Below are 17,047 nucleotides of genomic sequence, written 5' to 3'. Positions count from 1 at the left end.
GTTTAAAAGCTTGAGTAGTTTTTGCGGATCTCTTTGAGACAGCCTCTTCAACCAGCTTATTAAAAAGCACATTCAGAAATATTCAATAACAAACTTGTTGTGGATGTGAAGTCAGAGCACAGAGTGTTGGTAATCACTCATCTATTAGAATGCGTTGGTAAAACACTCTGGTGTAAAATATATTTTGTGCAAATATAGAACTCCTTACCAAAATTGTTCTGCACACAGTGTCTTCAGTGGTTTAGATGTTATGAGTCTGTATACTCTTATGTTTATCTGTACATCCAGCAACAGAATATTTGTAATGTTTTTTCTGCCACTGGCATTGTAAATTTTACCAGCAGACACACAACGTCATAAGATGTTAATATTAGGTTAGATTTATGTCGCCAGCATCTAAGGACAATGTTAATTTGACTTCCAATAACAACGTGTAATGACACTGGTATTTGGTTGATTTTAGGTTGCGTTGTAAAGTGACCAAACTCCAACATCAAGCCAACATCTTAAACTAACGTCATATTGACGTCAAATATTGGCATTTATTTGTTAGGTATGGCAACCAAAATACAACATCTGATAAACGTCATAGTGGTAACGTTTACACAACCTCAAGCTGTAACATCATTAGACATTGATATTTGATTGATTTTAGGTTGTGTTTGAAAGTGAAAATCCAACATCGAGCCAACTTCTTAAACAAACATCATATTGATGTTAAATACTGACATTTATTCGTCATGTATGGCAGCCAATATCCAATGTCTGATAAACGTCATAGTGGAAACGTCCACACAACGTCAAGCTGTAACATCATTAGACATTGATATTTGGTTGATTTTAGGTTGTGTTTGAAAGTGAAAATCCAACATCGAGCCAACATCTTAAACAAACATCATATTGATGTTAAATACTGACATTTATTCGTCATGTATGGCAACCAATATCCAATGTCTGATAAACATCATAGTGGAAACGTCCACACAACGTCAAGCTGTAACATCATTAGACGTTGATATTATGTTGTTTTTAGGTTGCATTTGAAAGGAACCAAAATGCTATGTCTGTCCGACGTTGGACATTGATATTGGCCTGACGTTGGGTTCTGACGTCAACAGGGTTTTCGTTTCCAATCAAAACGCAACGTCCCATGACACTAGGGTACATCGTCAATCTGACGTCATGTTGTCGCCAATTTTGTAAAAGATTTAATGTAATGTGTGATATGACTAAACGGTGGTCATAAAAGACTATTTTCTCAGTTTAAATTAGTAGAATCTTGTACCTGTAAATGATTTGCCATACGTCACAGCTTAACCAACGGATTGTATTGAGAATGAATCTAATCCAGTATGAATGTGGCGCAGCAGCATGAAGAAGGTGTTTTTGGGTGAATTTCTCTGCACTAGGCCTCCTCCAGTGCCCTGAACACCTCCACTGTGACCTTGAGCGTCCAGTATTGGCAGAGGCGAGCAGAGACCTGAACTGCTTCCCGCTGCGTCCACATGTTCACGTCCCACAGCCTCCTCGCTCCGTTCAGTGCAGGGATTGGACCGGGTCTGGACACCCCTGGAGCATGGCCTACTTTGGGAAGCGATGATCGGGTTGAGAGGGTCACGGCTCCATACGGGAGCATCTCTGGCAGATTTACTGTACCCGCTGCTGTGGGCAGGACTGGAGCTGGGGACGCTGGCTCACGCTCTGGATGTTTCCGCAACTTTGGTGCACATCCAGAGTCACAGGGACTTTGTGACTCTGCCATTATGAGTCACGAACAGCAGAGCTCGGATCTTAACACAGATTCAACTCAGGACTAAACACAGAGATAATATTGAGATTTTCAGTTGCACAACATTTTACGGTAAAGTTTCACGTGTTGGTATTAATTCATTTGGTGGTGTTTAGTAATGTTAATGTCCATTTATAAACGTACAGCTGTCTGTTTTTAATTAAATTAAGCTTATTTAAATTTTATTTTACTTAATTTAATTTATTTGTTTTTTATTTTATTTGTTTTTATTTGTTTTTTTATTTTATTTTTTATTTTATTTGTTTTTTATTTCATTTTTGTTTTTATTTTATTTTATGTAAACTTTCTGTTTTTTTTTTTTTTTTTGTAAATAGTCTTTTTAAAAATTAGATGGTTAACCATTAATTTTAATATTATTTATACAAACAAAATTTAAAGAATGTATGTGTATGAATGTAGAAATGAACAATAGTGTTGAATATATATATATATATATATATATATATATATATATATATATATATATATATATATATATATATATATATATATATATATATATATATAAATATAAATAAATGTCAAAAGTAATTATATACATTTTTATATGCATATTTTATTTGGGGCTATTACATATTTTAATGTTAACCAATTGAATATTACTATGAAAAGGTACATTATTTAGATTACTATATTAATAATCTTATTTTCTTTTTTTAAATACTGCTTATTTCTTATTAACTAGTGGTTAATTGAAATACAATAATTTACTTTCTAATAATTTAAACAAAATTAAGCAACAAAAATATAAAAAATGCATTAATGTATGTAGAAATTAACTATAATACAGAAAATAAATGCTTCAAAATATTATAGAAATAATTACACGTTTATTTTGAGCTTCTGCATATTCTAATATTAGACAATTTCTTATTATGAAGTTTTTTATTATAAAAAGTTACATTATTATAATAGCTATGTTGAAATTCATATTATTTATTTGAATGATTATTGTTTCTTTGTTAATTATTAGCCATTAATATTAATTTACATAAATATGTTCAATAAAAGGTATCAGTTTGTACAGAAATTAATAACCTAAATTCATAAGTACTTTGAAATTTTATATTTAAATTGTGTAAATGCATATTTAACTTAAAGTAAGCCTCTTAAAATTGTTATTGTGATTGCTGTAGATTTAAAAACATATTTCTTATTCCAGAAAAGACAGTGTTCTGTATGTGGACTGTGCAGTTATTTGACATCCTAGTTTGCACAGTTGTCCTTTAGACAGCATTAGGCCGAGTGTGTGTTTGGGCAGAGGGTAGCAGCTGTCGCCTCTAAAGTGACAGGCACAGGTGCGAGAGGCCCTGGCCTAATTCAGCTTCACATACTGGAGGACCGGCTCATTACTACACTCCTACCATCCTCAAAAGGCTCTTTGTGCGTTATGAGAGCTGCGACTGATTTCAAAGCAACACATTTGTCAATCTTGTTCTTCATTGTGTATCTGAGATTTGGTGCATATAAAACAGCTCAAGTGTGTTCAGCAAAGAAATATGCTGGCGTCTGACCTTTAGTCTACATTTTTTGTCATCCACTCAGCGTCCAGGAATGACCTCAGGGGCGCGGATGCCCCATCAAGGAGCTCCCATGGGGCCTCCAGGACCCCCATATGGAGGAACTCCACAGATCCGGCCAGGGATGCCAAATCCAGCCCTCGACCCCAACCGAAAACGCCCCGCCCCAACCCAGCCTGTGCAACCTCCCCCTGTCCAGAACCGTTCCAGAAAGTGAGTGCCTCTTTAATTGTTCTCTGACCTGTTTATTTTAGACCTGTGCACACGAAGACTTACAATGTGAGACTTTGACTACCAACAACTGTTTGATTGACTAAATATAAATTTACCTTTTATTTACACTGTTTAAAAAAAGTGAAAAAACAAAGTTAGCATTTAGATAAATTTACTGTTTATTTCGGAATCGACTGTTTAACAAGGCGTAGGAGGTGGCATGAATGCAATTAAATTAATAATAAAAATGTCTTGAGATTTGAAACTAAAACCGCCAGTAGGTGGAGTCAAGTCTCTGTCACTGAATGATTCATTTAATTGAGTTGTTCGAACAGCTGATTCATTCACAAATGCCTTTCAGAATGAATGACTGAATTATTGTCTCATTTCAAAGCTCAAGATTTATTCGTAAACAAAACATGGTATGGAGATGTTCAGCGACTGAGCTGTTTGGAAGCATTTTTGAGAAAACGGAACAACATTTGGACAACAGTGATTGTAAAAGTGCATCATTTGCGTTCTGATTTTAGGGATAATAACAGCGGTTCATTTTAGAAACAGGGAACCTAGAACCTGCTGTAACTTGGTTATTAACGGCGGAACTTGAGTCGCTAAATGTTAGCAAACCTGTTAACTGTGTTTTACAGTAATAATAGACATGAATGGGATTTTATAGTCATCTTTTTGCTCTTCCTACAATTTATTTATTTATTTTTTTTACTTTTGACACCAACGTTTTGATCTCAATTAAGTTGTTAAATACATGCTGCTTTGATATTAATAGTTCAATGTATGGAACAAAATCGGTGCCAAAAGTATTGAAATAAAAATTTACTTGTCCACATTGAATTAACAACTAGTTGCATTTTGATGACTTCAATTGCCAGGGTTTGTATTTTAAAGTCCTGAAAATTTGCTTCCATAAATTCAGTGGTTCAGATTCGGCTGTTAAAATTCAGCATTACATCTGGGAACTACAGGAAAAGCAATAGACTGCAGACTGAAATCTACACCTGTTGGTAAAAAATAAATAAATAAATAAATAAATAAATATATATATATATATATATATATATATATATATATATATATATATATATATATATATATATATATATATATATACATACATACATACATACATACATACATACATACATACATACATACATACATACACACACACACACACACACACACACACACACACACACACACACACACACACACACACACACACACACACACACACACACACACACAGTGTTTCCTTCAGGATTTTTCCAGCTGTGGCAGCAGCCCTTTTTTACACAGATCTACCAACTACCTATGGCGTTATTTCAATGACAAATGTCGTGAGCGCAGTATTAGAAGTCAAGATCGCATTTATGTAATAGCCTACAAGCATGCGGATCTCTTTGCTTGCGCGCCGATTTCCTCTGCTCGTGCACAAAACAAAACTTCTTGCATGTCCCCTCAAATATAAGCCGCTTCAAGAGCGTGCAGATTGTCTTGTGTGCTCTCAAATAAACACTGCTGAAGTGCGATTTAGTTTGTTAATGTAACGAGTATGTCTCCAGCATTTATTAGATTTGCTAGGAATATTTATGAATGTCACCAATAGACCTGCAGAGTGTCATTAATGCATCCTGAAGTAAAGTAAAACAGCTATACGTCGTCTTTGCTGGCCTCACGCATCACGCACTTGTCAAGTCAGCCAGTCAGTCAGCACGTAACCTTAAAGGGTTAAACAAATGACGCACAGCACTACTACGGTTACAGAAAAGTTTGCGCTGTTATAATTCACTTGCCCTTTAATACGTTTTGGTGCGATTATCACCCGCTATTAAAAAAATTTAATATTTTGAATGAGAAGCTGTAATGTAGCCGTGGTGGGATGAATTTTGGCGTGGCGCCCCGCCATGGAAGAATAAATGTAGCGGAAAACATATATATATATATATATATATATATATATATATATATATATATATATATATATATATATATATATATATATATATATATATATATATATTAGATATCACATACAGACCTTGTGCATGCGTCTGTACTGCCGCCATATTTGTACAGTGCTGCCAGTACAAAAGTAATTGAACCGCAAGAGTCAAGACTAAAGCCAATATGAAGATGCTGGACTTTTGCCCTGGGGACGGGTGTAGTAACGAGCAAACAAAGAAAACAAAGCATAAAGGCATCACATTTCATAGGTAAGATTTCATTTTTACATTTTTGTAGGTTACGAACCTTTGTGCTCAACAAGTAACATTATTGATGATAATATAGTCAATCACTGCACTAATTATAAGGCAAAGTAGCACCAACTCGCACTAAGAACTAGGCTTATGCTAGTTTTGTTGAATAAATACGGCAACCAATGTAAATTAAATATGACAATAAGATGCTGCTGTGCCAGATACTTGTATTATTGTCAGTTAAGTTCGTGAACATTAGTGTTTGAAGTAACTTATAAGGGTGCCTGATAACATAACAGTGCCTGCGCCTCAATGTGCATACTGTCCACCCTAAATTATTGAATATTATAAATATTATATACCGTTTAGATCAGAAAGGTGGATATGCACATAATTGAGATGAAGGGTATCGATGGCTCACACAAGTCATTCATAACAGAGATTCTTTCACATAATTCCTCCGTCGAAATTAGAAGTGAAAGCATGAGGGGGGAGTGTGTTTCAGGACATGGATTAGATCAAATTAAGGATAATACATTTCCATACACACAAACACACACTATTTGTCGGCAATGCTTGTGCGATCACTTATCCATCAATATAAAAATGTGATGTAAAATTCATTTTCGTAAATTAAAAAAAATATTTGCATACTGACCATCGGGAAAACTCCCGATCATATGTGTATATATCCTCGCTCCGGATGGCCAGTCCACCACTGCACCTTGGTCCCACATTTATTTCAAAGGAGCAGTACCCTGTACTAAAATGGCGGCTCTATTGACGCATTCCTTCCAATAGACAACAACAGCGTAGGCGACATCTAATGTAAATATTTATGGTAAAAAGAGCAATCAGTCTGCAATCTATTGCTTTTCCTGTAGTTCCCGGATGTAATGTTGAATATTAACAGTCGAATTTGAACCACTGAATTTATGGAAATGCTATTTTTTTTTAACAAATAAAATTGGCTGAAAATTGCCTTTTGAATATTATACATGGTATTTCTAAACAGAACTGAATATTTTGGCAGTAAAATCTGGAAGTTGAATATGAAGTATTGAATTTAAGTATGGAAAGTATGGTGTTTTGAATCAAAATAATCACAGCTTAAATAAACAGCCATGTTAAGTTTCAGGACCTGAAAATACAAACCCTGGCAATTCAAGTCATCAAAATGCAAGCACTTGTTAATTCACTGTATTATTTTTTTCAGTGCTATTCAACAAACTTTTTATTTGAATACTTTTGGCACTGATTTTGTTGCATTTCACTGTATGTAATCACTTAGATCACATACAGTCAAAGTTGAATCAGGACAAACTTACATCCTGCTCAGAAGCGAAATGAGTGCTCTCTAACTTTCTGCATAACATTCTCATATGTGGCCATTTGGTACAGCTTGTACTTTGGAAATATGTCGTTGACATTTTATTTTCAGAGCTGGGCTGTTAGCTTGAAATCAGATCTATTTTTTATAGCTGTTGGCATTATTGCAGTCAGTAAAACTTAAGTATATACTTATATAAAAATAAATACTTTGCATATATGGGGATTTTAAGCCAATAACATGAATTTCGCTATAAGAACAATACTACTGGATATTTTTTTGTCCACAAGGTGTTGTTTTGTCCACAACACTGAGTAGCTGTTATTTCAGAAGCTTGGTTTTAATGACAGGTTTGCACGAAAAAATAAAAGTGCGACATTTTATTAAAATTGATAAAGAATTGCAAAATGAACTGATGTTATGTGACTAAAACATAATGATAAGTGTCAGTCATTTCAAAAATTCTGATGATTGATGCTGTGGGTTTACGCATATCGCAGTCTGCACTGGACTACTGGAAAAACATAAAAATAATAACTAATAATAATGCCATTAGACTTTTTATTAATATAAAATATATATATATATTTGCCTTTGTTATGATAGGACAGTATTTACACAGGAAGCGAAGTTGGGGAGAGAGTTGGATGGGATTGGGAAAGGTCTGTGAGCTGAGCTTCAAACTCTGAACACCTAAAGCAAAACGGCGCTATATGTGATTGTACTGCCTACTAGGCTATCGGCACAGACGCTTACAATTATTTTTAATAGGCAAGGAAAGCCCTTTGTGCTTGGGAACGGCCACACGTGAGGTATTTTTTGGGAGGTTGTGCAATTTCACAGAGGATTTGTGGATTCAGAGTTTCTGGATGAACAGATCAAGCATTTTTTGAGATGAGAAGTGCAACAGTCTTTTAGAGCACCTGCTGTGTCATGACCAAGAGGACTTGTTTCTAAAAATAGACATATAACAGTATGTTTAAAGATTGATCATTGACTTTTATGTATGCCAGATGTAAATTTGAACTAAATTATTTGGCGGAAAACCCCCAAAACATGAGAATAATACGATTTTCTGATAAAAAGAAGCAGGGGCGCCGCTGGCTGGTACGGGCCCTATAAAAACATTTTGATGTCAAAATTTTAACATTTCAACATGACACATACACAAAAGTACCTTGTGTCGCAAACGAAAGTGAATGGGGTGGGGTTGTGTCGCGAGCGAAAGTGAATTGGGTTGTCAAGGACGAAAGTGAGAAGGGGGGAGTGGGGTGGTGGGTTGACGGAGGTTGTGTCGTGAGCGAAAGTAAATGGGGGGGGTTTGTGTTGGTTTGTGTTGCGGACGAAAGTGAAGAAGGGAGGGTGATGTCATTGGATAAAGTAAAGAGCGGGTGGGGGCCCCTAAATGGCGTGGGCCCTCAGAATCGTCGTAACTTTCCCCACTCTCAGCAGCACCCTGTAAAGGAATTTTAGCTAAGTTGACATCTTACGAAAGCGGTCATTTGTCATTCCAAAATTTCAATTTGCCCAATTTGTATATACTAATTTTTGACCTTTAATGGATAGACCAAGGGAGAGTATTGACAGGAAATCGTGGGGAGCAAAGATAGAAGTATCAGCAAAGAATCTTGAGCCGGGAATTGAACTCGGTTCACCGTGAGCTCCTCTGTGTTGACACACTTAAGCACCAAGCTATTGGTGCCAGCATTTGTTCAGTTTTGAATGGTAATTAAAATGTTGCTGCTGTTGAAAAAGCCAGGTCTTTGTTTATCTGTCTGTTTCTGTAACACACATTTTTAGCTTGAAGTTTCAGTTTGTGCAAATTAAAGGATGAGCAGATACAGGATAAAAAAGAAACACCGCAAAAACAATAGATGCCTGCACTGATGAGTGCTTGTGTAAGTGGATGAAAAGAAATCCACAACTCTGTTTTAAACTGACATTTGGAGAGAAAATGTGAATATAATGATCTAATGTTTATGTCTTAGCTGATTCAGATTGCACTCTGCTGCAAAAACAATTTATTTACACATCAGGATCATGTAATAACAAACATAAAAACTGTGTCCTTAAAGTCATGATCGCCTCTGAACTTCGTTTGCCGCCTTGCTGAAAGGACCTTCACACAGTATTCCACTGCTCATTTTCATCCAAAACAACCCTGTTAATTGAATTCTCTTCCCAAGGGCGCGAAAGAGATGTTTGGAATTTGCTGTTCGTTTTTTCTCAGGTTTTCATTGGTCTTGTTGCTGCACTGTAACTGTCCTTGTGTTTTTCGTTTCAGCTGAACGCGCTTGTAAAGGTTATCACTGAGAAACAGATTACTGAATTCAACAGATTATGCTAGAATTGTATAACGGGTGCTAAATTCGGATTAAACAAAAGAAAATGTCTGTTAGTGCATTCTGGGTTGATTTTCATCAGCTGCTATTAAATTCTCCACGCAGTAACACAAGGGTTATTTTTATGGTATGGGTGATAAATGATAAATAGCCTTTATTATATTTTTGAATGCATTAGGAATATTTTATATTAAATTAAAATCATTAACACAGATTAAATAGTTTTCAGTGTCACATGTGGGGCATCAAAACATTTACAATCAAATTTATATAAAAATGTAATAAATTTTCAGTATATGATGAAGATTGTTTAACAGTGTTATTTAGATTATCACTGTTTTAAATGTGAATTGAACAACAGATAATTATAAAGAAAACCATTTAATGTAAAACAAAAAATCTTTCACAAAGAAGTCATTATATATAAATAAGTCAAGTATAAATACACATTAAAAATACAACAAAACACATTAAAAATGCAGTTTAAATACTGTATATTGGTGAAACTATTCAAATTAAAAATAAAATATAAAAATATTTCAACATGTAATTTGTTTAATTATTTGAAAAGCATTTATTGGTTTTTGACTAAATCAAAGCATCCTTATTATTTAAAGCACAGGTGTCAAAGGGGCCACAGCTCTGCTCAGTTTAGCTTTAACAATAATTAAACACACCTGATCAAACTAATTGAGTCCTTCAGTTTTGTTTGAAACCAACAGGTAAGTGTGTTGAAGCAGACTTGGAATTAAACTGTGTGGAGCTGCGGCTCTCCAGGAACTGGATTTGACACCTGCGATTTAATTTCTCAGTTGCTCTGCAGAAACTTATTTATTGTAGCTGAAGACCAGCATTATTCCACAAATATACAGATTTATTAACTTTTCCAAAGTCTATAATCTGAAAATGTAGACATTTTTCTGTTCACCAATTGTCATTTTATGCCAAAATGCTCTAAATGACAACATTTTTCTTTTAAATATGGAAGAAATGTTATTGTTAGTGAACAGAAATGTAAAACATAACAATAAAAGAAACACTGAGAAATTGTATGTGGTCTCAATTTTCTGCATAGCTATAAAAATAAACACACACACACACACACACACACACACACACACACACACACACACACACACACACACACACACACACACACACACACACACACACACACTCAGATTGGGTTTTCAAGTTCTATGGGCACCTCTCATAATGATTTTTAAACTGCACAGGCTGTATATTCTGTCATTTTACCCCAAACCTAAATTCAACCCTCACAATAAATATACAATTTATAACACAAAAAAATGCTATTTTACATTTTCAAAATGTTTAATTCTGGGTGATTTATCGAGCTGTTTTTCTCATGGTTTTCTCATATATTTCTCATTTCTCAATATATATCCCCACATGGTAAAAAATGACTAGTATTACTATACTTCTGGGGACATTTGGTTGTCACAAAGTGAGGAATGCCAGGACAACACACATACTTGTTTTGCTGAATTATGAGGACTCTACATTGGCATAATGTATATATAACACTTATTATGAAGACTTATCCTAACTCACACATAAACCCAAACTTAACAGGAAACCAGTGACAAATTTTAGATGGTTGGAAAAAGGATGGTTTTAACTGTTTTAAATTACAAGGACGCAAGTCTTTATTATGGTGGCAGAAAGAGCTTAACATGCTACAATTTAAGACAACACGTGCAATTACATAAAACGCCAGCAAATTCAGGAAAGCTCTTCATAAGTTTGACAACACACGTCCTGCAAATTGTCACAATGCAAACAAATTTTTATAAAATGCACTGCATTTTCTCACAACACAATGGAAATGTTTCAAGGAGACCCTAAAACTTGATGGACCCGGCTATTTAGGTTATGGTTATTTAGGCTAATAAAAGCAAAAGACAAGGGAATCAGCATATTAAGATAAGCAAACACAAAGCTCACCTTTAAAGATCAACTACAACTTTCCTGAGCAATATTCACGGCACAACGGCATCCGTCACGTTTTCGGGTCCCCTTAAAACATTTCTGTTGTGTTCCATTCTGTTTGTGTTGTGAGAAAATGCAGCACATTTTTAATGTGTATGCATTGAGGATTTGCAGCAAGTGTGCTTTCAAGTGAATGAAGATCTTTTCTTAATTTGCTGATGTTTTTTGTAATTGCTCATGTTTTCTTAAATTGCAGCATTTTAAGCTCTCTTGGCCACTATACTTTATTCTCATAATCACTTCAACATTGTAATACCTAGGCCCTGCTGATGTCATTATAAAAACCATTAAAACCAGTACAAACACACACACAATCACACACACATGTTGGTATTGGTGGTTTATAAGGACTCTCTATAGACGTATTGTATTTTATACAGTAAAAACACTTATTAAATGAACTTACCCTACCCCAACCCTCACTGTAAACCTGTGGTAAATTTTGAATGTCAAAAGACCCCATTAAATATGAGGTTCAAGCATTTTGAATTACAAGGACATCAGACATGTCCTCCTAAACCACAGTTAAAGAGTACAGCTTGTTCATACCCATGTCATTATACAATAAAAATGTACTTGTAAACCACCAAAAACCAGTACACACACACACACACACACACACACGCATATCTATCTGTACAATAATGACTGTTAACCAAGAAAAAAATCAAGAAATAAATTCCTATTGGCCACTATATTTACCACAGGTAATTCATCTCTACTGTTTAAATAACTAACTAGAAATACCCCAAATCAACCTATAGGAAACCACTTGGATTTCCGGCAGCAAATGAGATATCAGCGAGACAGATGGACATGAGAGAAGCCCAGTCAGATCCTGCAATTGGATCCAAGTAGGCCGTTTATTTTGCTGCATGTTAGTTTGACACTTTGTGATGGACTTGTCCCTGCCTGACTGGTTTGTTCCCGTTTGCAGAATCGACCCTGATTAAACCGTATTTCCCCCTAATGCATGCGTGCACTGAAAGTAACACACTAAACATAATTAAAGGGTTAGTTCACCAAAAAAGGAGACTTCTGCTATTAATTACTCATCGTCACGTCGTTCCAATCTCCTGAGACCTTTGTTCATCGTCAGAACACAAACTATGATATTTTAGATGAAATCCGAGAGCTTTCTTATCCTCGATGAACAGAAACAGTCCTGGGACGTTCAAAACAAAAACACTGTCAAAACATTCCATGTGTCTTCAGTGGTTCAAATTTAATCATACAAAGCTCCACAGACACTTATGTATACCAAAATTCTGTAAAAAAATAAACAACAACAACAAAAAAAACAAAACCGTGTGTACCAATGTGTGAGCATTTACTACAGGAAGTACAACATTTGCATTGTATAAAATACATTGTACTGCTTATAGTAAATGCTCACACTTACAACCTGAAGATGGAGCCCTGTATTATTTACATTTGATCCACTGAAGTCACATTGAACATTTTGACAATGTTTTTGATTCCTTTTCTGAGTCAGGACCATTTCTGGCTATAGAAGATGAGAGAGCTCTTAGATTTCATCTAAAATATCTTCATTTGTGTTCAGAAGGTGAATGAGGGTCTCCAGGGATTGGAACAACACGAAAGTGAGTAATTAATAACATAATTTTGACTTTGGGCTGAACCAACCCTTTAAAAATGACATGCACTAAATGGACGCAACAGTCGACATGAGCTGAGAATGAATGTGCCATTGTAGTGCATGTGAAGCAGAACCTGCGGTCCGTTCTGCAGGGGTGTACCAAAATAATACTGAAAGTAGAGAACATTTTGAGGAAACATTTTACTTGAAATGTACAATATAAAAATATCTGATCCAAAAATATACTTGAGTATAAGTAAAGAGTACAACTTTAAATTGTACTTAGGTATTTAAAAAGTAAAAGTAACCTATAGCAAAAATAAATAACAGAGAGAAGATTTTTTTGTTTGATCACATTGAATTATTTATTAAAGGGAAAATGCAATGGTAATAGAATTGCATAAAATTGCATAAAATAACTATTAAAATGCAGCTGAAAAAACATATAGCCCTTAAGGGGATACACACTGTCTAGTTTATCTTTTTTTGTTTTTAAAGCTCATATAATAGTCGGTATATTAATACTCTAGTAGGATCATTAAGCATGCTGTGTAACTAATTGAACAGAGTGTGTTCCTTTTTAAACGAATTTCAAAACATTTCATTAAAAATAAAATATATCAAGCATTCAAATTTGTATATTTGACACTAAAATAGTAACTGGATTTTATTTGCTATCTTGTGCATTCTGCCGATACACTAAACAGATATCTAATTAATATACAGCTATGAAATAAAATGAAGAGATCACTTGAATATTCTCAGTTTTCAAGATTGACTGAATTTGTTAAGTATAGGTTTGAGGAAACTGTTAATATTTGTTTTATGAAGGTCTGATATTTCTTAATAATTTCAAATAAAATAGAGTTATTTATTTATTTTTTTCCAGAAACTGCCTGTTGGTCAGAACAAGAAGTATTTTGTTAAAATTGAAAATGAAGGTTATTCTAGCAAATATTGATATAAAAAAATCTGTACCAAATTAAAATGTATAAGAGTTCTAAAAGTTATAAAACCAAGTAATGTGTTCAAATGAAGATAAACATGTTTAAGTACACCCTTTTTATTTTATGCAAATCAATTCTAAATAAAAACATTTTATATTGTTTTTTTTAAGGAATAAAACAAAAATTATGTTTTACTCAAAAATGTAATCGCATAAATCCAGAGAAAATAGAGAGTTTAATCTGAAACTGTTGTATTTAAGTGTTCTCTTCATTATAACAAGCTGAAGCATGCTGTGTAAAAACACAGGCTACCAGTTCTTGCATGCTAAACATGCATGTTTGATTGTACATTTACCATTTTTAATGTGCATAGGATGGTATAAAGTCAAATGTAAAGATGTAACTAGTTATTTTTTAGCTTAAATTGAGTAAAAAATGTATGGTTTCCACCTTTTCAGAAAGTAAATTTACAAGTTCGAGTTATAAATCAGTGCCGATCCGCAAAAATAACACTTAAGTACATTTATCAAGTGAAATGACTCAAGTCTTTTACACCCCTGTCCTTCTGCCTTGGCATATGTTTTCACTCAGAATGTTTTCTCTATTTTCCTTTACCGTTTGTGTAATAAACCCATTTTTTAATAACCCAAATGCATTGAAAATGAATAACAAGCCATAAAATATGTGACAAGTGTCAATGCATTCACCCTCCATCACATCTCAGCGTCCGCTTCTCAGCCCGTCCCGGAGGACAGTGGTGTGGCTTAGGGGTGGAAGAGTCGGACCATGAGAAAGTTTATCCTCCAGAGGGGGAGTGAATGTGAATGTGGTCAGACATTTCCGGCTCTGACAGGATCACATGCTCAGATCAGATCAGATCAGAACGTGGTATCTCTGTCAGCGGAAAAATGACTCTGCTCAGATTATTTTATGCATGGTGTTTGGGATAGGACAGGAGTGAGTGGGGAATGGCTTTTGGAGAAAAGCAGTTTGATGCAATATTATGGTCAAAACTGATACTGTGAATGACGTTTAGACGTCTGCAATTTCAGACATTTGGACCACAAAGATCTGTTTTTCACTGTCTATGCAGGACATAGACTTACTGCATTACTGCACTGTCTTTTATGGTTTTTCTAAATGGTATACCATTTATTACATTGAGTGATGCTTTTACAATGATAAGTGTCATGATAATACACATGGTAAAGCATACACATAAAGACAAAATGCCATCTGAGTAAAATACATGACAAACAAAAGAATGTGCTAGACAACAACCCAAGAAATAAACTCAGTAAACTATTTTAAATGACTTCAAATAAAAATAAAAGTGTGATGTGTAATGGAGGGAGTTATGACATGCAGATGTACATCACTGATAGAAAAAAGAACAATGTGTTCTAAAATATAATCATATGCGATGCATTATTGAGGGACTTTTGGGAATCTCTGCTTACTGTTTTTGACTGTCAATTTTAGTGTAAATCATGGTTTGTATACCTCAAAAAAGAAAAAAACATGTTTTACGGTAAAAACCTATGATGCAACAGTAAATCATATGTGATTCTTACTCTTAAATGTGAGACAAAACAATGAAATGAACAAACAGGAACAGGAAAATAAGAACAAATTTATTTCCAATTTTTTTATTCAGTAAAATATAATAATATAGTAATTCATTATTTTTGGACTTGTGGGAATGCCCGCTTACTTCTTTCATTGTAAATTATGCTAATTCATAGTTTTTACTGTCAAAAAACCTTGCCACTTTTTATCAGGGGCGGACTTTGGGATTTGGGGGCCTTGTAGGTTTGGGGCCCTGGTCATTAAAACTCAAAACACTCTCTTTCTCTATAGATATTTTGTTCTCTGTAGATTATTATTATTTTTTTGTATAAACTTATTAATTAATTAAATGCAATGAATTCACAAATTTAAACTATCATTACAAATATAAATTATTATTACAAATATAAACTATTCACAAACTAACTATATTACAGTTAATTAGCCATATTTGTGATTAGATTTTAATATTAACATGTGCAGTATGAACGGAACGTTCCATTATTCATAAGGGTTTGCGGTTTTAAAGAGAAGTAATAACATTAAAATCTTATTGGTTATAGACAGATATTTCAACATATGATAGAAAATGTATTTTTAAAAAATCTATATTATTAAAATAGTCCTCTTGGCATTGGTTGGGGCCCCCAAATTCCCCAGGGCCCTAAGCCACTGCTTACCTCACTTATTGATTAAGTCCGCCCCTGCTTTTTATTTACATATAAATCATTTAACGTTTTTCACACTAGTAAAATGTGACACAAAACACTCTTATGTATATTACCGATAGAAAAAAAGAAGAAACCTATATTTACAGTTAAAGTCAGAATTTTTTTTCTTTTTTAAATATTTCCCAAATGAAGTTTAACTGAGCTAGGAAATTTTCACAGTATTTCTGATAATATTTTTTTTCCTCTGGAGAAAGTCTTATTTGTTTTATTTTGGTTACAATAAAAGCAGTTTGAAACTTTTTTAAAAAACATTTTAAGGTCAAAATTATTAGTCCCTTTACAAACCATCATTATACAATAACTTGCCTAGTTACTCTAACCTGCCTAGTTAACCTAATTAACCTAGTTTAGCCTTTAAATGTCACTTTAAGCTGTATAGAAGTGTCTTGAAAAATATTTTGTAAAATATTATTTACTGTCATCATGGCAAAGATTAAATAAATCAGTTATTAGAAATGAGTTAATAAAACTATGTTTAGAAATGTGTTGAAAAAAATCTTATCTTTGTTAAACAGAAATTGGGGAAAAAATAAACAGGAGGGCTAATAATTCTGACTTCAACTGTATATATAATAATATATAAACCTAGATTTAAATATATTGCAATTTTCCACTGTATGTAATATGCTAAAAAAACATTTTTTACAGATTGTTATCAAAAGCAAGATGGATGTATTATCATGTCTGTATTGTTTTATCACGTCTTTACATTCACAATTAGTCATTTAGCAGACGCTTTTATCCAAAGCGACTTAC

The 17,047-nt window shown here is 34.0% G+C and overlaps 1 protein-coding gene across 1 annotated transcript in view; it reads left to right on the top strand.

Moving 5' to 3' along the window:
• Positions 1–1,798: 1,798 nt before the first annotated feature.
• The window catches only part of LOC130220430 (SWI/SNF-related matrix-associated actin-dependent regulator of chromatin subfamily D member 3-like), a 28,675-nt gene continuing 13,426 nt past the window's right edge, over positions 1,799–17,047 (top strand). The window contains exons 1-3 of the mRNA XM_056452719.1: positions 1,799–1,861; positions 3,356–3,543; positions 12,209–12,298. Of these exons, the coding sequence (XP_056308694.1) occupies positions 3,365–3,543; positions 12,209–12,298 (269 nt within the window). The 5' untranslated portion in view covers positions 1,799–1,861; positions 3,356–3,364. The remainder of the gene's footprint in view (positions 1,862–3,355; positions 3,544–12,208; positions 12,299–17,047) is intronic.

This window comes from Danio aesculapii, unplaced genomic scaffold (assembly GCF_903798145.1).
Source record: "Danio aesculapii unplaced genomic scaffold, fDanAes4.1, whole genome shotgun sequence".
In the NCBI taxonomy this organism is placed as follows: Eukaryota; Metazoa; Chordata; class Actinopteri; order Cypriniformes; family Danionidae; genus Danio; species Danio aesculapii.
Note: the sequence above shows the minus strand (reverse complement) of the source record. Positions and strands in the feature narration are given on the sequence as shown.